Genomic DNA, 24,470 nt, shown 5'->3' with positions numbered 1-24,470 from the left:
ATGGGCATTGGGAAATGAGCTTATAACTCGCGAGGTACACCTTCATTGTTCATTTTTGACATTAAACAAACTTAATAGACATTGAAGAAGAGTTTGTTGCATAGCAAAAACTGATGAGTAAAGAAAAACTCATTTTTTCCATGAATTGCTCCAAAAACGTTTCAATCGAAAAGTTTAAATAGCATTGATATATCTGCAAATAGGATATGTCTACTGACCTTTCTTATTCAGAATTGAAAATTGCATTATGCAAAAAGTCAACTCGTTTCAAAGTATCGTGGCTATAAAAATCACTCTTGGCATTTTTAACTGTATAAAGTCCGCAGTCAACACCTACATAATGCGTTCCTATATAGATGGACGATTTCTTCAAGGTGCAACTTTTCAGTCGAATTATTTATGCGGCGAGTGCATCCCGGTAGATAAGACGTTTATCCATATATTTTGCTCCGTCCAAAAGTAAACTTTTTCGCCGACAATAAAAAAATGTTTTTTCAATTCGTGCCGCTGTCGGCGAGCGATAAGTTCGGAAATTGAGTTTTTGTGTGTATGTGTGTGTGTGTGTGTGTGTGTGTGTGTGTGTGTGTGTGTGTGTGTGTGTGTGTGTGTGTGTGTGTGTGTGTGTGTGTGTGTGTGTGTGAGGGGTCTTGCCATTTTTTGCATCAAGTGCCGTGTTACTAGCTGCACTCGACGTCGTCGGATCTCTCTTGTGAGTTGGATGAGAGAACTAGCGTTGATTTCTAGCTTTGAACTAAAACTCACTTCAGGTTTAATTAAGATTTTGTATTTATCTTTCCATGCATTAAACTATTCTACTGCAATATATGTTAATGAATACACATGTGTATCTAATGAATAAGATGTTGAAATAGATGAAAACAAAATTCTCTTGCGTGAAGATATCATCATTATTAACTCGTCGACGTAAAACATAAATGTATTTTCGTAAAATCAAAATACAGCCTAAAAGCGAATAATATCGACCCGTCACTTTTTAACTAAATCGAGAATTAAAAAAAATGCATCTGCAGTAAGAAACTAGGGAAGGGCAAGTGGTAACAAATTGCTTGGCGAACTTTTCTCGCGCGCGCGAGAGCTTTTTAACAGGGGCAGCGGTAACTTGAGCAAATGAAGAGCCAGTCGCCAAGTCTTCGTTCGGTTCGGCCAGCCGCGAAACGAGGACGAAGTACGAGAGATGAAGGATGAGCCTGCGCCGTGTGCAAGTCTGCTTTAAAAATTGACCTAGTGGAGTATTACTTTTTCAACGAGATGGATGCATGGAAGCTTATTTTCTTGAGAGAGAGAGAGAGAGAGAGAGAGAGAGAGAGAATAACGGAGGCTAATGTAAAATTGAATTGCAAGACTTTATTAAGAAATCCAAGCTACGAAACAAATTCATGTGAGTATATAGTTTTTGATCCAGTTTTATCGAAAGTTTTTTGCAATATTTCACTTTATTCTATGTGAAAATTGAGCTTTAACAAACATGATTGTATCGAGTTTACTACCTCGTATAATTTTGTTACTACGCGAAAGCTTTAAGATCAATACATTCTAATCATTTCAGCAGGTACTGTTTAGAATAGTTTCAAATTGTTTCTTTATAAATCGTTTTTATTAGTAAAGCAAAGAGGCAAACCATAGATTTAGTAAAACGGCTATCCAGCGAAAAAGCGAAATTTTGCGGGTGTCCTTAATAATTCTCTTTCGAGGTTATATGCCAGTGAAGGTGTGTACGTAGCGGGGGCCTTTTGAGAGAAGCATCGAAGCATCTTTATCTTCTCCTGGGGGTGCGATTAACTCTGATTTACCTTCGCTTGTGTGTGTACACTAGACCAAGATCGAGAGAGGCCAAGGCAAGGCTATCAGAAATTGCCATCGTGCAAAGGATTAATGGCCTTATGCGCTGCTGAAAATGATGCAGAGCCAAACACGACTTCAAACGACTGCACTGGTCATATTTCATATATGGGGCCGAGCGCGAGAGAATTTTTCGCGTGGTCGGATTTTCAATTCATCATAAAACGTAAATTATACGAAAAGTTATTATTCATTCGCATGATTTGCCATAGTTTAAAGCGTTATTTTTTATACGTCAAATCATTGAACATTTTAAATAATTAAATGCAAAAACGCCTAATGCAAACTGTTGTAACACAGTCTCCATCAGAATAATATTTTTTTTCAAGCTATTTGACTTTTTTTCATCAAGCTTTCTCATTTCACGCTACTCGGGTTTTTAATATACCATGCACACCCTGCACTAGTTGTTAAAGCACAAGCGTCTAACGAAAAAGCCAACGTGAAAGTTCTACGGTGCTATTGATTTATAGAATCAAAAACAAAACGTTTCCTAAATTTAATTAAAGCGATGTAAGCTAAATCTCTGACTTTAAAGCAATGGTGGTTATAATTATAAACTTTGTAAACAGATTGTGTTATTGACACTTTCTCCATTTCTTAAAAAAGTAAAGTACTTTGGCTTGGATTGTTTTTAAAGTTGAACTTAAGAAATATAAATGTGATACTTAAATTTTTGAGACTACCTTAACAATTATTTTAGTTCTTTCATAGCTCCTTGACTGTTTTAAACAGTACGTAACTTTGTCTTTTTTAGTGAACATCAACTCAACAAAACAGAGGCGAGGTACGCGACCTAGTCTAGCTCAAGATATACGCAAATGAGTTTTTAACAGCGAGAGAAAAAAATCAGCTATGCATGAAGTAAATACTTTCTACTCGATAATATAAAACGTTTTTTAAAAATAACTTCATAGTGATTTTTATCGTCTACATATCGTAATGTAGATAGTACATCAATAAAAGAATTTGAAAAGTCTCAAGTATATGGAGCAACGTAATTTGGAAAATATTTTGCGTGCAAAGTACCTATACTTTTATGAACCATCGTTTGAAAATACGTCGGATATCAATAAAGCATTGAGTTTTACAATATGAAGTCTACTTTTTATTTTACACTCAAAAAATTCTATTCCGCAATTCCGTAACCGAGAACATTTAATCAAATTCATATGTTCTTCATATATCATTTAATGTTTAATACGAAATTCTATATATTTTTATTTGAATTTAAATTTGGAAATACAGAGAGGACTTGTAAAGTATTCACTATGATTGTCTCTCCGTCGGAGCTTTTCTCAAAAATACCATTAAATTTTCATTTGAAATACGTCCAACAATCCTGCCAATTGCTAGACGATTGAAGAAAATAAAATCCGTTTCCAAGGTAATAAACGTAATAGGCGGCGACCTCTATTGATTGAACAGCTTTCTGCTGTGACCGATACTCATTCAAATAGTTTTAGTTCTTTTTTTGTGGTTTTTGGTTGATGGCTTGCAATAAAATTAATAATTTTTCCGGAGCATTGGTATTTCCAGTTTTCATATTATCAAAAAACTATTATTTTTTACTTTTATTTGATTTACCTAAAAGATTTAGATTTATAGATTATCAAACAAACTCTTTCTATCATTACTTATGATTTTTCAAAAGTTGACGGGTTTTTCATGACGCGATATTTATTTCTTTTTAGTGATAAAACTTTTTTATGTATTTCTAGTTTATTTGTATTGCAAACTTTTTCATTTCATAGAATTTTAAATAAACTTATTTTATGACTATTTGAGCTTCAAATACTTCAAATTGATTAAGTTATAACTCAAAAGTATTGACATAGCTTGTCGAAAAGTAATATTGAAAACAATCGCTGTTTGAAAGAAGCAGTGTAAAAATCGTCTTCATTATGTTGTTTGCATTTTTCAACAGTATTTTTTTTTATAATACATTAAGTTCTATCAAAAGTAATTATTGTGCCTATTCAAATTTTCAATAAACAAGTTCAACGTGATACTTCAAATTTCAGCACTGAAATATTGATCAAAACGTCCTATAATTTAACTTCAATATGTGTTTTATAACGTATTTTATTAAAAATAGATTACTTATCTATTGTAATTATAGGACTGTACTCACAAAAGTGTTTTCTAGCTAAGTTTACGATGAACAAAAAGTTTTGTAATGCACCGTCGAGAAGCAACTTTTGCGTTCCTGTTTGTTCGGCCGAAAAGTTGGCATCGCCTTCGCAAATTTCGGAGAGTAGCTCGATTTACTGCACCACTTCCACTTGATAAGCCACATGAGGTCATTGATAGAAGTTCTGCAATTTCGAATCACTGCGTGAATCTTTACATGCGTTTTGAGAGCACAAGTTCCAACATTTTTATTTTTATGTTTTTTGACTTAAAATATTTTACCAATTTTTATTATATAGTAAATAAAATAATTTTCTATCAATTCAATCAAATAATGTAAAATACCAACAAAGCACTTTGTGAACTTTAGCGTGTGAAGCACTTATTACTTATGCTCTTAATTCGTTTGTATATTTGTGTCTGCCTATATTTGACAAGATAGATAGAATTATATTTTGTGTTTCTACCTAGCTTGTTATTGCATTCTAGCTAGATGTGAACTTATTATGTTATTGACGAAACTGTAATAATCAGTGAAAACTACAATAAATGTCTATGCAATGTAATGTGACTACGATGAATTAATAATATACATATATGAGTATATAAATTTATATATTAATTGTTATGCAATTTCTTTTGTATATTTACATTATACAATGAAGTTATTTTGATTTACTTTATTCTAAAAACACACTGAAAAATCTTTTTAAAAATATTGAATAATCTCTATGCCCAAGCTACTGCTTGTTTATAGTTGTGTATAAAATCAACGCTGTGCACCGCAATTTGACTTTGAATCTATACGCATTTGTAAAGCAAAGGATTTCAATTGCAGTCACGAGATTACAAACTGAAATACGTTTTTCGATCTTATGCAACAATAAAAAAAAAAGGAAATGCTCGTTAAACTCGCGACTGGTACTCATGAAAACTGCGTTACGTTAATCCATTGGTAAGCCTTTGCAGTGTAGCAACACGCTAAGCTTCGCTTGTACTACGACAAATAGCCCATACAGCTTCGAAATTGACACTTTCGGCTATAGTCTATTAGATGCATTCGATAAACTTGTAGCAAAGACAAACGTTTTAACTTTACGATCTTTGAATGCGCTATGGAAATAGTTGCTGATCTCTATGCGTTTGAATCAACGATTAAATAGATTTTTATAAAGCTGGAAAGATAATCATCAGATGAATTATATGAAATCTTAGGACTCGTACATTCAATTTAAAAATCCAATATAATCATATAACAAAAATATGCCTAGCATTACCTTCGCTAAGTATTATTTTTGTTGAGGTTGGTTTTTACTATTTTTGGTCGAGGAACAGCGACGACTCAATCGATTTCGTCGAAAAATGCTACTCAAGCCATCGTGAAAGTTGGCAAGCGGCTTTGACAACAACTGCGTCGTCCGCATTTCCGTATGGCACATATACGGATCATCGTAATATGCAAAAGCTTCGAAGAGATTCGTGCAGGCTTGGCAGTAAGAGAGAGCCAGTTTCCATCTGCGTCGTCAAGCTTTTATCTCTTTCTAGGCATCAGGGGGATCAAGCTCGCATTTTCGGGAAAATCCAATGGAACTTACGCCTAAGTGCTTTTCTAGTACTGTGGCCTTAGTGAATTGCCTATTTGGAGACTGTTTACGTGATGGGAAAAAAATTCTTTTTTTCTAATGAAATTCCAATGTGTAGAAAACAGCCAATTGGAAAAAATTTTTTTGTCCGTGATTGAAATGAAACATCCGATTTTTCTTTCAATGTATAGTCTTGGATAAAAGATATTATAAGCATCTGATTAATTAACAATAGATTATATTGATATAACGGTTTAATAATCAATAATTCGCACGTATTGTTGTTATATTTTTCAACAAAGTTTAATGAAAAGCAAATAAAGTAATCCAATGAATATTTCAACATAATTCAGAATCGCACGTTTTCCTAATTATTTTTTCGATCGATATGTCAATTTCTGAGAGGTATACTACTACTAGGTTCATTCTAAATTCCAGAAGAATCGAGTCGGCAAGTGTATTCCCCACCCTTCAATCTAGCACACATCGTTCAATATTTGCGACAGTGGACCGGCGAAGCAACGTAATATAACCGACATATTCTCGCGCATGAAGCCTTTAAACAAGGAGACGAGTGCTGCATACGTCCAGCGCATACAAATCGTCACTTCTATATACGAGCATCGTCGTAAATGCAGATGGATGCATACTTTTGGAAATGCGCGAAGTGAAGCCGCAGTATAAACTTTATGAAACCGTGAAATTCTTTGCGCGCGCGCAAAGTCCAGTTGGTTTATTGCCTCAAAGCGACAATTCGACATTGCGGTTTTGTGCCGTTGCAAAAGTTTCGCACTTCCTCGCCCATTGTCTCTCTTTTCTATATTTATATATACATATCCATGCTATTACACCGCTGTGATTATGACAACGGACTGTTCGGTCAATTGTTTTTCGAGTGTGCTTCCGAGGGCAGTTTTTACGACATTAAATAAATAAGTGAATTATTATTTGATTTTTCGTCGAATCATCGTATGCAATCTTTTTGCACTTTCCATTGGTCGAGTCAGTAATCAACTGAGTTGCGCGTGTATTGCGTATCATTTTATTATTGTGTCACAAAAGAACCTGACTCAACTAATCGATATCTAAAACAACATCCAGTCAAATCACTAGTGAATATTGGAAAAGTCAACCTACATTTGAAGCAGAAAAAAGAGAAAAATCAAAGAGAATACTGAATTCATCGGGCGAGAAAATCGAGGTCGCAACAATGACGAAAGAATACAAGTGTTTCGTTGTCGTGCGCAATCGATCGGTGATTACTTCCGGCCCAGAAAAACCTGACAAGTGTTTCGATCATCTATATGCGGCTAGCAAAGGAAAACAAGAAGAAATGTTACGTATACATATAGAAAAACTCTACAGCTTCATGCGCCCACGGCAGGCACTTGAAGATGAAACGCGAACCACATATATAGGTTAGGCATGCGCGTGTTACACGAGCTTTTATTCATCTTTTACGCTCTGGTCGTTTACATGAGCAATAGTCTGTGCTGGAGTTGCTGATCGCTTGCTCCTTTTATCTTTAGTATGCCATAAGGGTCTAAATTGTCGAATGTATGTGTGTGTATCTTATTTCTTTGCTTTCCAACAGAGTAAATCGCACTTGATTACATCCTTTGGGTTTTTATTCGAATGTTCCAGTCATTACGTTATCCTTAAATTCACTCAATGAAATTCTCGTTGTGATTTGGGTTTGACGAGTCGTAAATTGTTATTAATGGACATTTCACTGGAAATCACAGTGAATCGTCTCTTGATCAGATATTTCCATTAATTTTCCGAAATCGTTTGAAAAAATAGGTTTCAATGCATATCTTAATAAGATATAATACTTCCACGCTTATCTGTTACACGTAAACCTGGAGTAAGATTAAACAAAGCGTGCCGTCATTCCGTTGCAAGTACGCAGCCAAAAGCGAATCGTTAAGTCGTATGTGCACAATAGCTCGTACATACACGCACACACATGACTCGCATTTATGACTGAAATAAATTCAGTTCATCGAAAAAGCCCTGAAGGCTGAATACCTATCGCACTTAAGTAAGAGTAGATAAGTTTTCGCGACAGAGATTTGCGTAGTAAGAGTATTAAATGCGGAAGAATATGAAGTGAGTTTAAAAGCCCTTTCGACCTCAATCTTGTGAAAGCTTTACACAACAAGATGCACCCCTGCGACTTGAAGCTTTAAAGCAATCCGCATTGACAACACAGCGACGGCTTTATAAACGCAATCAGTCCATATACAAACGCGAGAAAAAAACAGTTTTTGCATTGTACATATCTTAAAGCCACAGTCTTGTTACTCGTTATTCTAGCGCGACAGTATTGAAAAAAGCCAATGCGCTTGCCTCGACAGTCTTTTGCCAACAATTATGTACACCTTTTGTGACAGATTTTGATCGCGTTTCACTGTAATTTTATTACAGCGAATCCCTATATCTTTCTTCGCTCCCATTTTTATCTCTCTCTCTCTCTCTCTCTCTCTCTTTCTTTTTGTCTTTAGCAGGTGAACTTGTGATTACGCGTGCACTGCGTATAGGAACAAAGCGGGAATTGTCTCTGCTTATTTGCGCCGGTTTTATGACTTCGTTTTATTTCTTTCGCCACCGATGCCATGCTGGTATACATTTGAGGCCAGTGCCTGTGACTATATTGGTATTATGTTGGTTATTATTTAGGAAGCAAACAAAATGTCGAATTTATTTATTTTTTCAAAAAAGTCTTAAAAAAATCCATTGTCTTTACATAATCAATCCTGACAACATTCCCGTCACTCTAGCTCTTGTTTATTGATATTACTCATGACACTTAATTGGTTTTAAATTGTTACATTTCAGAAGGTTGGCTGATTGAAAATTGAACATCCATATTCCTAACATTCTAAATGCGAAAAAATCCAATGTGTCTTGAGATAATCCAAATTTAATATTAGTCTTTTGTGGCATCGGAGGCAAAGGCTTCGGTGAGACAAATAAATGAACTTCTTGTTTTATTATAATAGCGCTACGGAATGCCACATACACATAGTAATGGACTGACGTCCCGTTAGAAAAAAAAGTGCCAGGGGAAGCGAAGGGAACTGTCGCGGACCAGGCCTTAGGGGGCGCTCTTCGCGCACGGTACAGTTGTGCGTCTCTCTCGAACAGTCTTTTGAATATGTCCTACTTTGCTAAAGTTTTAACAGCTTTGAACAAAATGCAATTCAAATGTTTGTGAGCCCTACTATAGTTAAAATTTCACATAAAAATAATTATGGTTTATCCTTTTTTTTCTCATCACCCCAGTAACGTAAAAAAAATTAGTCCCTGCGAAATTGGACTATAAAAGCCATTACCTGCGGCTCGCGATTCGTCGTAAATAACGTAGGTGTAGCCCCGCGGTTGGTTAACGAATTACCATAATACACGCGTAAATTATGAAGGTACGCTTCTCTCTCTCTCTCTCTCTCTCTCTCTCTCTCTCTCTCTCTCTCTCTGGGGTGAGTGTACGCCTATCGTGCAAAAATCGGAGAAAATCCTCTGATGTGTGGATTCTACAATTTGAAATTCAGCGTTATCTGCAGCCCTCTGCTACTTTTTAATTTTTGATCGCTCATACAACCAAATCACAGTAATTTTTTTTTTATGGATATACATCTGATTATTTATTGCTTATAGATTTTACTGTCAAGTACTATTTCTACTTTGCACGGATTACATTATCAACGGTTGCTGCGAGATTTTGTCGGTTTAATAAATTATTTTTTCAACAGAATGTAAGCATGTGAAAAAATGCTTGCTAAAAATTATGAACAATATTATTTCCCGAAATACTTGCCATTGTAAATCAATACATTGTTAAGTCATTTAATTTTTCGTGAATGTACTTTAAAATGCAATCATAAATACTTTCTTACTTTTTGAAAATTTATTTTTATTAAAAACTCAGCTAGCATATTTACACATATATTTCAAAAATAAAAAACGTCTTTTTATGAACAAATGCAGCTTCGCTACAATCAAACCCCTCTCTTCCCCCACAATCATCAATTTCTTTTTATGTAAATTCTCCGCACGTGCACGTGCAATATTTTGCATTTGCACACAACGAATGAAAGAAAAAAAGAAACGACCATCAGCGTACTAACGAAGCACAATTTTTCTCTTCTTTTTTCATGTCATCTGCCGATCAACAAAACAATCTTGAAAACAACGTGCTACGGAAATCATCAACGTTGCTGCACTGACTGGTGATTGGACTCTGGGTATATTATTTATGACTTTTCATTAATATTTTTCAATTCTACAATAATTTCCTTGTTAATTTTAACTCTGTTTCCTCGTGCCTGTTGATATTTTTAATTAATACTTTAACCTCTCTACATTTATTAATCATTTTTATTTTATGCTCGTGACACTTGCAATTTTCAATTTGAATGGCACGTTGAAATAAACCGATGTGATTGACAAACAAACAAAAATTGTTTGCGCGAATGGCTGTGGTGCAAATAGCTCTGTTGTCAGGAACGTTAAAAACATATCAGCGAGCCTTGTGCAACGAGGAATGGATGACTCTCAACTGTCCTCTTGGTACGGCGATTCTCGTCACAGTTGCGAGATATGGTCGTGCTAGTCTAGATTCGGCCGGTAAATGCAGCACCAATGATCATTCCTTCGTCGACAACCAGCTCAACACGACTTGTCATTGGCCTAGTGCTCTGCAGGTAAATATGCTTGTCTCGTTTCATTTTTTTTTAATTTTTTGGTAATCACATAAAGCAAGGTAAACTGGTAGGTGTGTCTGATTAAAATATGACGTGGCTACTTGATTATATGATTAACGGCAGTCACATTTCGGAAATGTGCGATACAAATAAAAATTTGGTAATTATAAAAAGCTTCGATTAAAATAATATTCATTAAACAATATAAAGTATACTTAGATAAAGCTTACCATTTTCATTAATTTTGCGGGAAAAATATTAATTAACCAAATTATCTATTTTTCCATTGTAAATTGGTACACTTATAACATTTGAGTATGGCAAAGGTGATTTGTTCTACTGAGGAAAAACAAAACATTTATTTAGCTTTCCGTTTAGCACGATGAATTGATGAATTGAGTAATCTAAAGTATAAAAAATGCTTAATCTTGAATAAAACATAAATTATCAATCGATGATGAAGCCACCTTATTTATTAGTATAACATCGCATATAAATTGCCGTCAGTGAAAAAAGTTTTCATGTAAAGACGATAAACTTCAACAGTTTAAAAAAATAATCACAATAACGACCTTATAGTACATAGAGACACGTGTTCATTACCAAGAATCGAGGCGCTTAACGAGCTAAGTTAATGACCAGCGAGTAATCCGCAGTAAAAACACACGAAATTAAATGCAAACAAAACAGGAGACTGGTACTCTCAAAGGGCAACAAACTCTAAAATATGCAAGAAAGCAACAGCTGCCGAGAGCGACAAGCGCTTTAAAATCGAAACCTATTGAGATATGCTTAAAACACAAGTTTCCTTTCTTTTTCTTTTACTAAGAAAATCGTCTTTCTAGTCAGTTCATTTCTGAGAAAAGGGTCGTGTCGCGGCAACAGTGAAACAACGTCGGCCAAATGTAGCCTCCGCTGTGTCTCCGTGACAACTTTTTTCTGTCTCCCTTGACACTTCAGTGAAAATGCTTTTATTACGTCACTCTCACATTAGTCAATGTTTGAACTCTTGGCTTTTAAGATTCTCTCGCTCTCCGGAGGGCTCGTATAACTTTGTTAGATGCGCCGCAGAGAGCATGCAGTATCTAACGATCCTTTGCACTTTGAATCTTCGAGCTCGCGATTCGTGTCGCGGCATTACATACGAAAAATAGAAATCCAACTTCTAATTTTATTTGAAATGTCGTTGCAATATTTTTTGTAAGTTTTGTATAATTTGAATTTAAATTTCAGTAATTACTGTTACTTGAAATTCTGTAAAATCCGATGCTTGAACTCTTGTAAACATTATCATGTGCAAAGTCCTTTCTACTTTACATACGAACTGTATCACGTACAAAATATTCTCTCGATACACACCGAATGCGCTCGCACGAACTCATTGACAATCCAATACAATTTGCGATCCTCGATCCGAGTGCATTCAAGAGTACTCGTGAAGTATACATCACGATCGTCGGCAATGAATTTATCTGACTCGTTTACAACGTAGCTACGACGAAACAGGGTCACACAGCGTGTATCAACTTAATTATTCACGAGATGTACACCAAACGTTCGCGCGTGTGTGGAAAAATATATGAGCGAATTACTAATGCCGTGGAATACAGGATAACAGTAACCGTTGCATTGGTCGATATTGATTAAGTATGGTGTGAATGGTTTTACACAGGGTGTTTCGATAATCGCTTGTGAGAATATCTTTTTGATTTCAAAAATTGTTATTACCTTATACGCCAATTTGTTTCTCTTATTTTTTTCTATATTGATTAATTGATAATGAAAGTCAGAGTAGTATAATTATGCAAATAATCAAGAGAATTATTCTTCGCCATTTTCATAATTACTTTTAAAATTATACATTAGGAAATAATTAAAAACTATACATAATTGTAGTTTAAATAATCTTGAGCAAGAGTTGAAATTTGAGAAAATGAGGATCATTTGCAGCCTACACACGTAGTTTGTTAAGAGATTTTCAAAGCTATCTCGCGTCTAAAAAGAAAATCCCTGTCTCGCATATAGCTCATGACACTTAGATCTCGACATCCATCACAGAATAATATTAAAATCGTCCTTCGCACGCTTCACATTTTTCTTTTTCTACTTTTTTCCGTCTCAATTCTCCGAAGAAAGAGCGTTTTTTTCTCGGCATTTGTTTTGAAAGCGCGATAGTCGTAGCATGCGATTCGATCCCTCAGTAAAGACCGGTAGAATGGAGAATAAAAAGCCACGAGCCTCTGACACGAGTTCGCCGATCATCAAACGCTTTTGTGCATCCGTCTCGCACGCTATGCAGCTAAAGCTCTGACGTAGAAACAAGCAAGATTAGTTTTTTCCTTTTTATAGAAACTGCATGCTCTTCTGTTCCTATAGCTTTCTCACAGTGGAGCTTTTAAAAGCTCATTTCTTTTTCAACTACAACAAAAAAATGGAAAATTCTTATGTATTTGACTTCCTAGAGACTTAAAAAAATATGACGTTAGTAAAAACTTGTATTCTCAACAATGAGTAGCGTGGAAGATAAATAAACCGTCACCCAAGAAATTCAGTTGAAAGCCTCGACAAATGGGAATGACGCCTAGGCTAGTTCAATAGTCGATCGTACATGCAAAACCAAGATAGCGGCACAACTGTAAATCAATAGCTCGAATGATTTATGATTTGAGCGCCTTTTGTTAGTTCACTTTTAGTATTGTTACGAATCTTCTCGACGAGATGTATAAATTGAAAAAAAAAATTGAAAAAAAAAGAAACTAAAATACGCAGGGCATACGTCAATATGCCTGAGATTCATTCGAAATTAATCTCAGGCTGTTTTTATATTGTTTACAAGTACCATAGTCGAGTAATGTGACAATATAGCCTACGTGACCTTGGGAAAGCTTGCCGTACGCGTACAAACATTTTCATTTTGCGCTTTCTGTAAGTACTTGCCTGCTGCCTTCCTTCCTCCCGAAACAAAAAATTAATTTCGATATTCTTCCTGTTACTTTTTCGCACTCTCGTTAGTAATCAATCTGTATTACGCCACATTTTCCCTTTCTTCAACATTACTATTGTTCACCTATTATGTCAATGAGTATTGCACAATGAAAATGACTAGTAGAAAGTAATATTTGTTGTTGATAGTCATCTCTACAACCGATAAGATATTGCCATCTAGTGACAACAGAGAATATGGAATTCAGATGTAGAATTATGATTGTACAAAAGTGTAATTTAAAATGTTTTTAGAGTCGCAGTTAAATATTCTGTGTCGAAATAGTCGGTCGAGCAATAACATCAGATCGTCGACATGCACGTTATAACAGACTCGCAACAAAATAATTAATCCGTGGAAGTTCATTCGAAGAGATACAGCAAGTCACGAAGAAGACTTCTTTCCTCTTTTCCCCTTCTACCTGCGCGCGAGGAAATGGTTTCACTTATGGCCGGAAATTCACGACCAGCTAGCCGGATATGACTGCGCGAAAGAGCGTCGCGCGCGCGGATGGCCTGCAATTCCTTGGCGAAGAGCTCACCCATTTATTCTGGGACGCGTTAGCCTTGCGCGCGCTTGCCGCTGGACAAAGAGAAGAAAGACACTCGCAACTGCACTTTTTCGTTCTCCCGCCTCCTACGAATGACATGGACTAAGTGTACCTCGCTCGTATTTTTCATACGCCCTAGTAATAAAGACCGCGGAATCCTTCCAATTTTTACTACGCTTTCATTTTTTTTATTAACTTGAGCAATGTGAGTTCTGGCTTTTTTGTTGAGTAATACTGAACTACACCGACTGCTAGATGAGATTATTGGGTAGAACATCATTATTAACCATTCGATTAGCAGTCATCTTGCTACTGAATGACAAATACTATAAAATGATAATCCCATTGTTCACTATTAGCAAAAGAATAATGAAGAATTTTATTTACATTGCAAATACACAACAGATCGATTAATTGCGTAGTGCGCAATTCTAGTTTTGGAAGACATATAACTTCACTCGACTCGTAATACCAAACTACGCGAACATTCCGCGAATATGTTACATTTCGATCTATGCGAGATAGTTAGAATTTCTGGAATTGTTAGTGCATCAAAGAGATGATTATCGTCTCCTTAATTAGGTCGAGTTGACAACCATGATTTCTGTATACGAGTATGTGATATAAGCTGCTTGTATCACGTATCATGCTTACGCAGTACTAGAAGCTCCTGTGTACTTGCCTCGTAACCGTGAATAATGTATTTTTATATTTGTTAATTAACTTGTCTTTCATGCTCTCTTTGCTCGGATCAAAATTACTCAATTTTCACATGCCAATGATAATTTCAGAGTTTATTGATCTGGAAATGTTATGTACTTTCAATTCTGTATCGGTTAGTCGATTCAATATGGAAATGACAGCTCGAACGAAAAGCAATTATCTTTCAGAGAGCGCAATGACGAACTTGTTAAATAGATTTTTCTTCAAATGTGAAACAAGTAATTGAAAATCCAGTCGACAATTTTCAATCAGTATGCAATACGACGTTAAAGAAGAATTGCAAATAAATCTAGCCGTCCAATTGATAACGTACAATTTCGATCCAACTGCCGTTAGCAACACGATCATTCAAAAATAAGAGCTGAAAGAATAGACGAGAGAAAGACGAAGTCGTCAGCAGTGAATAAGTTGAATTAAGAAACCGAGAGAGAGGAGGAAGGGGGGCCGGAAGGGAGGGAGCAGGACTTGTGTCTCTAAGCTGAGAGTTACATGCGGCGCCTCAGTTCTTTGCTGTAAATTGTCTCGTCTGCATGGGGGAAAGTTCAATTTCACGGAGACATTAATGCCATGCCAATTTTACCTTTGGCTACGTCATATGCTTTATCCACGATTTATCGTTTACTTGATCCTAATACACTTTTCTTAAAAATGAATTAAGCCAAACTAAGAGTAGTGTATTATAAAATATGTAAGTATTTACTTGTATGCGCAGCGAATTATGACGTGCGATTCTTGGCGCAAAATTAAAGCAGAGGTCAAATGAAGTAAACTCATAGTGCGAGACAATGTACGAATAAGGCGGAATATGATGAAGTGAAATGACCATCCATATAGTGCGGATTACAGGCGAAACCACAATCAAGAAGTTCGGTAATAATTCGCGCGACATAAACACTAACCCCTCTGCAAAAATTTCTTTGACAAACGAGCCATAACTTACATTATAAGCGTTTCATCCATTTGAAAATCATCGTAGACGTTGCTGCTGAGCAATTGTGTAACACTTAAAGTCTACCTATAGTAATGGTCGACTTAATTCTTCGCCAACGAGCTCACGTCCGAGACATGGCCGACTTCTAATGGGCTTGTATATTTGCATCTCTGATTCACTGTCTTTTTTCCAAGCCCAAGCGTACAAACGTATTTATGGATTGTTACGTCGCGACAAAAATATTTTATTGCCGTTCTTATCTGAACCGTTAATGTCTATTTGTTTCTATGATCTCTATTGATCTGGCTATGTTCTATTTGAAATATATAATCGAGAAATCCGAGAAAAAAAAGTTATCGGTTAAATTGTTGCTCAATAAAGTTCAGATTTCTCATAACAAAGAAAGGTATATCTTCGAATAATATTGATGTTTTTCGCTGAGCAGTAACGCAACAGCAGTCACCGTAAACACATCATTAAAAGCTTCAAAGCCTTTAAATTCATCACGAAAAGGATATTGCACTGATGCACAGCACTTTATTCATACCGGTACATGCACTCGCACTCGCACGCTGCGTCGCAGTAGCCCACATACGTTTGGTACGTGACCCTTTTACAAGACAGAGAGCGAGAAGGAGAGACAGAGAGAAAAAGAGAGAGAGAGCGAGAGCGAGAGAGAGAGAGAGAGAGAGAGTACCTAGTAGGGTTTACATACTTCGCACCGCGAGAGGCAAATGTACATGCCTTCCTTGAACTTCTTTCTATTTTTTTCCGACCATGTGCGCTCTACTTTCGCTTCACTTGGTTACAATTCTACCACGACGAGTTGAATTGAGAGGATGAATCCTTCAAATCGCTTGATAAATGTGTGAAATTTCTTTACTTTATGGCTTGTGGGCTTTCTATGTTTGAATTTCAATTTCCATTGAAAATGCTTTAAAAGTTTGTAAATATGTATTGTTATAAATTTGTGGATGAATTTAAAATTTTTTGCTTTATATTTCCGTAATTAAGTACGCTTTAAAGTTGGTTGTATGATTTTGTTTCTCTTCGTGAAAGTCAGCAGAATTTTTATGATGTTAATTAGCAGTTTATAAAACAAGGAAAATGTTGTTTTTTATACAGCTACGTCTTTGTTTTAAATTATATTGTAAAAGAAATTTTTGGAAATATTACTCAGTACAATCAAAAGAAAAGGAGAGAACAATTCTAAACGACAAGGCAGATTTTACTCTCAATGTTTTAATTTTTAATACGGGTTGTTCGAACGGCTGTTGTATAAGCCTCTTTTGCATAAACTATAATAATAAATACTGAAATTTTGCAGACTAAAGATCGTACAATTATACAATTATTTTTAGAGAAAAAAAAATGTATTTAGACTAACCGTAACATAAAAACAGGCAGAATAAAGCACAAAGGATATTAAACAAACTGAGAAATCTTTATTAAGCCAACTGACAAAAGTAGCATGTGTTCTGTACAAGAGTAGTGAGAGCCTATGTCGGCACGCACATAGAGTTGTTGGACAGCGTAATTCATTACGCAAGAGAGACGTCCTGCGCGTGGAGACGTTTTCATAACCCCAAGAAAAACATTTATATTTGAGTTCACAGCAAATAATCCCAACCCTGTATCGGAATAATCAAGACTAACTCTTAGAGCTCCAAAAGTGAACCAGTTCAAACTAAGATTGAATTGAAAAAAAAGTGATAGAACTCGAAGAGGATTTTAGTCCGGATTTCGAGTAATTAAAAGTGGTTTCTTATAAGTCGCGAAGCTACTGGAGCCGGTCGAACGTAATTTCCTCGTTGAGCTCAAAAGACCAGAAGACTTGACGCTTGGCTTTTCTTTAGTGACAACTTTGGCGAAAGTTTCCCTTTGGAAATTGAGGAAATTACCCTACACCTTCGCGCTATCTTTTGCCCATTCATTCATGATCTTTTCAGAGACGCTAAATTTAAAGCCTTGTCACGGCGACGCACGATATCGCGTTTTCTTTCCGTAAAGACATCAAAACTTTTTATCGTTCTTTTCGCTTTTTAACTGGTCATTCGTCTATCTTACCGAATCAGAATTAAAATACTGATTTTCACTGTGTTTTTTTTCGAGCACCATATTAATCAGTCGTTTCCTTGGTAGAAGTTGTCATGCAAATGATTTTGAGCTAAAATTAAGCAGTAAAGATCAAAATACAGTCAAACAAGTATAAAAATAAAAAATAATTAACTTTGTTTCAATAAAACTCGATTAATATTTCCTCGAATTTCAGCATTCTACTACATTTTCATTAATTGAAATATTCATGATATAAATCTAATGAATGTTTGCTTAGCATTCACTGTTACAGACGGTAGTCGAAGTTTGTCAGAAGAAACGCCAATGTACATTCAACACGAGCCCGAAAATGGGCGACCCATGTCCAGACAAGCCAAAGTTCATCGAGGTAGTCTACAAATGCCGTCCTTGTGAGTATTATTTTCTATTCAAAGTGTGCTAGACTTTCAGTAGTTTTAGTATCTATGCACAAAATTCGCTCTCTAAAATTCTATCAACAAAGCATCAAATCAGCCTACAAAGGCTCGAAAGTTTTATTTGAAATTCACTCGCCCATCTGAACAAGGAAACCTCAGATACAAGTTGAACGCGATAAAAATAAATCAACAAAAGCGCGAATACAAATCTGTTTCTAGTATACAAAACGGCATTGGTAGGGCATGATGGTCGTCGTTAGGCTTGCGCGTGACTATCGGTCGAATCATCGCACAATTTCCACGAAGTGGCGAGGTGGCGGCAGCATCAAAATGTGAATTCAATTGCGAGTAAAAGGGTCAGCACAGGAGCGCGCGTCATGATTACCCAGGTGTAATAGGGGTGAGAGAGAGACATGATGATTACACACGTGTGCCGCGTGAGCGAGCGAGCGTTGAATCACGAATGCCAAGTGCCACACACATGCAAGCGCCTTCGCCACAAATTCATTTGTCGACAACACGTGTCACTTATTGCGAGGCGTGCGCACAGTAGCGCTCTAGGCTGCCCTAATGCCGCCTATTAATTGTACATGCCGCCGAGTCACGCTGCTACGACAACAGTTCGTTCACTCACAGCCGTACTTCGTTTGACGTCGTCGTGCTGGCGCCTCGTATGTGTGTGTACTTTGGATGCTGTTTACTGAGTTTCGTAGACTTGATTCTTTCGTCGTCATTTATTGTGGTTACTTTATGATAGCAAGCTTGCATCAACAAGCTCGTGCAAAAATCAACTCATATTTTTATCATATTTTCTTTCAATTAAAATGATTGGTTAGTCGAATAGATGACTTGTCACACTTTCCGGATGACGTAATCAAATATAAATTAATGGTTAAACATGAAAATGTTGGTTGACGATAGTCATACCTTTACCGGGAAATACATGCGAATGTGAAGAAAACACAATTTTATCCATAAACTAACCATACGTGAGATTGCCGTATTTTTGATGGAGCCATCATTTGAATCCAATACAAGAATAAACATTAAACTTCGAAAAGTGAATATTTCACCATTCACAAACGGTTAATTGGCTCGATTCATCGTGAAATAAGTTGTTTGTTATATGATGTTACATTTTATTACACGCAAGAGGTTGCGGGGGCACATTGTGAAAGTAGCTAATTAGTTTGAATAGATAGATAAAGAGAGAATAAGTCCAAGCTGTCAATTCTTAATTGACTGTTTTTTTCGTGTTCCCAATCGAGTGGCGAATACAGATTGAGTTCTGACATTTCGATTAATTAAGTCTCTGCGTTTATGAAATGACTCTTTCTCTCTCTCTCTTACTCCACGCCGGATTATGATTGATTTGCATAGAGATGCGAAAAATTTGCGATTTAAATTCAAAGTGGGATAGCTCTGATTTCTCTCAGTTAAGATTTGCATTGGGCTTTGCAATGGATACCCTTGCTTATTCTGGTTTAATGAAAAGTTAATTGAATAACTTTTTAAATTCGTGTCTTCACTTATCATTATTCATCTTTGGCTATTATGCTCGAATATATCAGGTGAATTGTTAAAAGAAAGACAAAAATAAATGAAGCGTAATACGGAAGAAAATCCTTTTAACGTCTGACTAAACGTCTGAACTGATATTCTCTCGTCGTATCGTGCAAGCAATATAAAGTATTCTAATTGAGAACTCTCTTCTTCAGCCGAGATCTATCAAGTATAGGCAGGGCGAGGGGACTGTTTAGTTTTGTCTTGCCGGCACACATCGTCTTCTTCACCGGTAATCCACGTAAACTCGTCAATTTTCAAGTCTGTCTTATTTTTTACATGCATAACATGGCACGTTCGTTACGATTGTCATTCATAATACGAATCGATCGCCGCATAACTTATTTGGCGGAGAAAAGGCAATCTTCTGCTGTTTCAAGTTTGCATTTTTCAATTCGCTCGCACGATATTTATTTTTCTCCCTCCGTCTCCCAACGCGTATTACTGCCTTGGAATTAATAATCGAATCAAAATTTTCTGGAAAATATATATTGTCAGGATTTTTATTTTTCTCTATGATACGCATATTATCTAGAAAGAAAAATTAAAATAATCGTGAGAGGTGATGAAATAAATGGCTGAGTGTAAGTAGTAGAAAATATGTATGGTCAGACGTAATGGAGAATTTCATGTAACTCGGTGATTATGACGTATAATTGATTACCCGGTATCACAAATTGATGTTGAGGAATTTATCAAAAAATATTTTAATAATTGAAAATATGAATCTTATTTGTTTATATCTTGCGCAAAAATGTAAATGAACCTTCGAAAGTTAAAATAGAGAGAACAAATTTATTCACAGCATATCGTGATTTATGCAAGAATATATACAGATAAAAAATCAAATTCTTCAACATAAGAAACAACCCATGCTTATGCAAATAGCAGATGTCGAGACGAAAAAAAAGAAGGAAGAAAAAAGAAAAGGCAAACGCAAGGAAGAGAAGGCGAAAAATTTACATAATGAGCTGTTGGAATAAAATACATCGCTACACTTTCATTGTCTTCATTTGGCGATTTGCTATACAATTATTATTTTAATTAACGTGACGTGTCGAGCGATCGTTCACACGCAATGGTCGTGAAATTATTGAAATTTTGACGAACGTTTGTTTTTAATTAGGTGATATGTCGAGTATAGCAATAACGTAAAACATCTCAATAATTTGTCTAACGATTGAGTGTAACTCGAGTACTCTTTTCTATAAGTTTAAATTGTATTACCTAGAGTATAACATGATAATTGATATAAAAAAATGGTGGTATGATGATGATGAGTAGCCGACGAGTGATGAAGAGAAAAAATTAATTTTCGGCATAATTAGTACTGGAGCAAATTTAAGAAATGTTATAGTCGAGCTTCTTGAGCAAACAACTTTATGGATTTGTGGACCAACCGCGGTAGCTCTATCTAAAACGTAATTTCGTTGTATAGCAAAAGGGGAGAGGCTCACGCGCACTGGTCAATAGCAGGCTGAAGTTGAGTAGCGCAACTTTTGCTGTCTAGTGCTCGGGCTGTAGTAAATCAGCGACTCGATAAAACTCGACAGAACTAACACTTTATCTCTCAGGTACGCCAGCGCGGCAGCGGTAGCAAAGACGCATAACTTTTTCGGGTAGGGAAAAAGTTGTCGTCGAGCATTTCGTAAACATTCGTCGGCTGAATCCATCTACGAGTCTCGAAGAACTGTCAAGAGCGTCTTTCCATTTATTTATTATAGCTTTGTAAATAGCGAATTCATCAAGTATATTTTGCATGTATTCCACGCTCTGCTTCCTAAGGCTTCTTATTTAAACAATTCATAGAAGTATCAAGATAAATAATTGCTTTTGTTCTCTTCTATTGTTTATTAATGTTAATTACTTTTTAAAAAGTCATACTTTCTCGTCACATTAGGGTTTAATTGCAGTTTATTATTCAAGTTAAATTAATTAATCTATTAGTAGTTGAATATATTACCAATGCCCTGAGTACGTGGTTTATTCTCAATAGACCACTATCTAATATCGGTAACCATAATTGCTTTTCAGAATCAATAGCTGCAGACGAACATTTTCTGTACCAAATTACTCTTAGTTCTACTGTACAATGATCAAAGGAATTACTTACTTGGTCACCAGTAAATTCATATCACCCTAATAACTTTCATTCTTTAGGATGATTTTTTGAATAATGCTTTGAAGCGCAGATAACTGCACAAAAAGAAAGTAGAACTCGCGCATATGTGCGTAAGTATGCGCGTGTATTTTTTTACCACGCGTGACTACGTAATAAACGCGATACGCACGCGCGCGGCACACGTAAATTCCTCAGAAGCCACAGGCTCAGCTGATGCCATTATTATTTGCTCGCACGCGCTGCTGCGATATTTTATTAAGGCGCGCGTGCCGGCGAAGTTGCGCGTCATTAATAATCCTGCGAGTCTCTCGCGCCGTAGCAGCTATATATACTGAAAAGCATGCAAGAAGCTGCAAATTCGTAGTGCACAGCGTGTGCATTCGTGAATTATTTTGCCAGGGAATCGTCGCGGGAGCTTTTAGGCGTTGCCACCCTTTTTCCTCTTTCTTATTTTTCCTCTTTTCTACGTCGCTAGCACTCAGATTCACGTAGTGGCTGGATTATAATGCTGCCCTACAATTTTCAACATGTCGATTGTAAGGGTATTAAGTATGAGCGAGTAAACGTTCTATTATTACTCTGTCAAATCGCCAATTTTGTTTACTTGTACATTTAATCAAACAAATTGTTCTTAACAATTCCCCATCGATATGAATTACTCTTTCCACGAATATAAGTTTTTCCTAGAGAATGTCGGGTAATTGATCTCGATTACGATCTCACGATTTACGATCATACATAAAAAAAGAGTATCCACGATGTTTATGATTGATTAAGATACTCAGGAACAAGTACAAATTCTTGAATCCACGACACTAGTTTGCTTCACTTAATGTGCAGGATAAACGATAAACATTAAGTAGAGAGAAAGAGAGAGAGAGAGAGAGAGAGAGAGAGAGAGAGAAGGAGCGCTGTTTCTAAAGTGTACGTTTATCTGTTTACAGATGAATTCAGGAGTAAAGTGGCATGTGAAAATGACGCCATCAATCTCTCGTGCTTTCCGAACTACAGGATCGCCATTTACAGTGCCTCCTTCGGTAGAACCGAATACGAGTCGCTACAGTGTCCGCAACCCAATGGCGTCAAGGACGAAAGTATGTATGAACATTTTTATCGAAAATTAATCTTACTGATTAAAAGCATTCTTTTTCAAAAATAATATGCCTAATATATTGTTATAGTGACCGATGAAAGCTTGCTAATGTTTTTATAATCTTGTATCTCGCATCAATATAAAAATTTATGTAATTTTAGATTTTTTTTTAAATCGGTGAATATCTTGATGGGCTCTTGCACGGGTCTCGTGAACTCCTTTTCACTCACGCGTATTTTGAATACCCTAATGACATTATCCGATTGAGTGACCTCAGATATTTTAGAAGCGTTACGCGGCGCTTGGTATTATGACAAGCACGATATATCCTACTTGTAGCGTGGGGATTGTATCATGTTATTTGCTACGTTGTAAGAGCATTACAAGTACTGACGAAGCTATCTTGAAGCTTCCAAAAATCTTAAACTATATTTTAAACTATTTCAAATGAATTTCGTGGGTTCAAAATTCAGCTTCGTGTTTGCACAAGTTTAGGTATTCTGTCTCTGCCATTAATGTCTTAAGAACTTGTCGAACTGTTCGGTCGAAGCTTGATCGCTAAGCGCATCGCTCAGGGCAACTGAACAATTGCTCCTAAGCTTTCCCTATGTGGGGTGCACCGGAAGGATTAAAATACCAGCAAAAACGATTTGCCAGCGTGAATTTCGGATGTTCTTCGGTATCAATACCCGCAATCACGTCTTTAAACTCCTTGTTGGCTTGTACAAAGTTTATACCATTATCGCTATAAATCTCACGAGGAAAGGTCTTTCTGCTCGTTGAGCGACCAATGAATGATGAATCTCACGCGTCGTCATGTACGTAAAAGGTACGCTTTATCGCTTATTTACGAACATATATAAGAAAAAATCGAAATCGTAACGTGTATACATTTTTAATCATTATCATTCAAATTTAATCCATTTAAAATATATGGTGCTTTGAGATTTATTCATGAAAAATTGTTTTTATACAAAAAAAATCTTTAATTGAGTAGAAGAGTGACATGTCATTCTCGCGAACATGAATGTTATTAGCGAAAGACTTTATGATACAATTATACTAAAGATATTTAACTTCAATTAAGTTTCACGAAAGTTGAGATGCTGGAAATAATTATTTCAACGGAATAATTACTAGATCTTGAGCATTAATCCGATCTAACTAGTACAACCTCTTGGTAGCATCTTAGGCCTTTAAAAGAAGGAAAATACTAATCCCGTAAATTCTAAATCGTCGAGAAAGATAAATTTTTTAATAAAAACGCAGCATATTAATATTCCCCTCTGGCGAATGAATATCATTAATAACTAGCACGACGGAATGGAAGATCATTAGCCAAATGACACTGGCGGTGATGATAGCACCCCGAGCGTCGGAAACTCTCCCTAATATCCCGTGTAACAGATGTTATGCAGATTAAAGGGAATTTTTCATTAAAAAGTTTTCGAGCCCTCCTGCTATGCTGTGACTTACAGCCTTGAGCGATCTCTTTTCTCTCTGTACCGACTTTTACTCTAGAAGCGTTAGCAATTATTTTTTTTCTTCTAGGCCTTTGAGATTATCGACAGTTTTTAATTTCTTTATGTTCCGCTGCATACCGCTTTTTCTGCATGAACTTTCCCAGCTTTCATGTCAGCTTGGACACGCGTCCGAGCTTTCCTGCTGTTACGTACACGTGCCGTTAATTTCAAAAATTGAAATGAGCCATTAATAAAATAGTGAAATACCTTTGTAATTGATTTCTCA

The 24,470-nt window shown here is 36.1% G+C and overlaps 1 protein-coding gene across 4 annotated transcripts in view; it reads left to right on the top strand.

The window, feature by feature from the left end:
- The window catches only part of LOC131665736 (uncharacterized), a 150,631-nt gene that overhangs the window by 88,451 nt on the left and 37,710 nt on the right, over positions 1–24,470 (top strand). For all 4 annotated transcript variants that reach the window (XM_058937817.1, XM_058937815.1, XM_058937816.1 and 1 more), the window contains exons 2-4: positions 10,071–10,282; positions 17,805–17,937; positions 22,573–22,722. In XM_058937817.1, coding sequence (XP_058793800.1) covers positions 10,071–10,282; positions 17,805–17,937; positions 22,573–22,722 — 495 coding nt within the window. The remainder of the gene's footprint in view (positions 1–10,070; positions 10,283–17,804; positions 17,938–22,572; positions 22,723–24,470) is intronic.

Source organism: Phymastichus coffea, unplaced genomic scaffold (assembly GCF_024137745.1).
Source record: "Phymastichus coffea isolate CEN01 unplaced genomic scaffold, Cenicafe_Pcof_1.1 PCOF00054, whole genome shotgun sequence".
NCBI classification, from domain to species: Eukaryota; Metazoa; Arthropoda; class Insecta; order Hymenoptera; family Eulophidae; genus Phymastichus; species Phymastichus coffea.
This window is presented reverse-complemented; position numbering and strand designations above follow the sequence as displayed.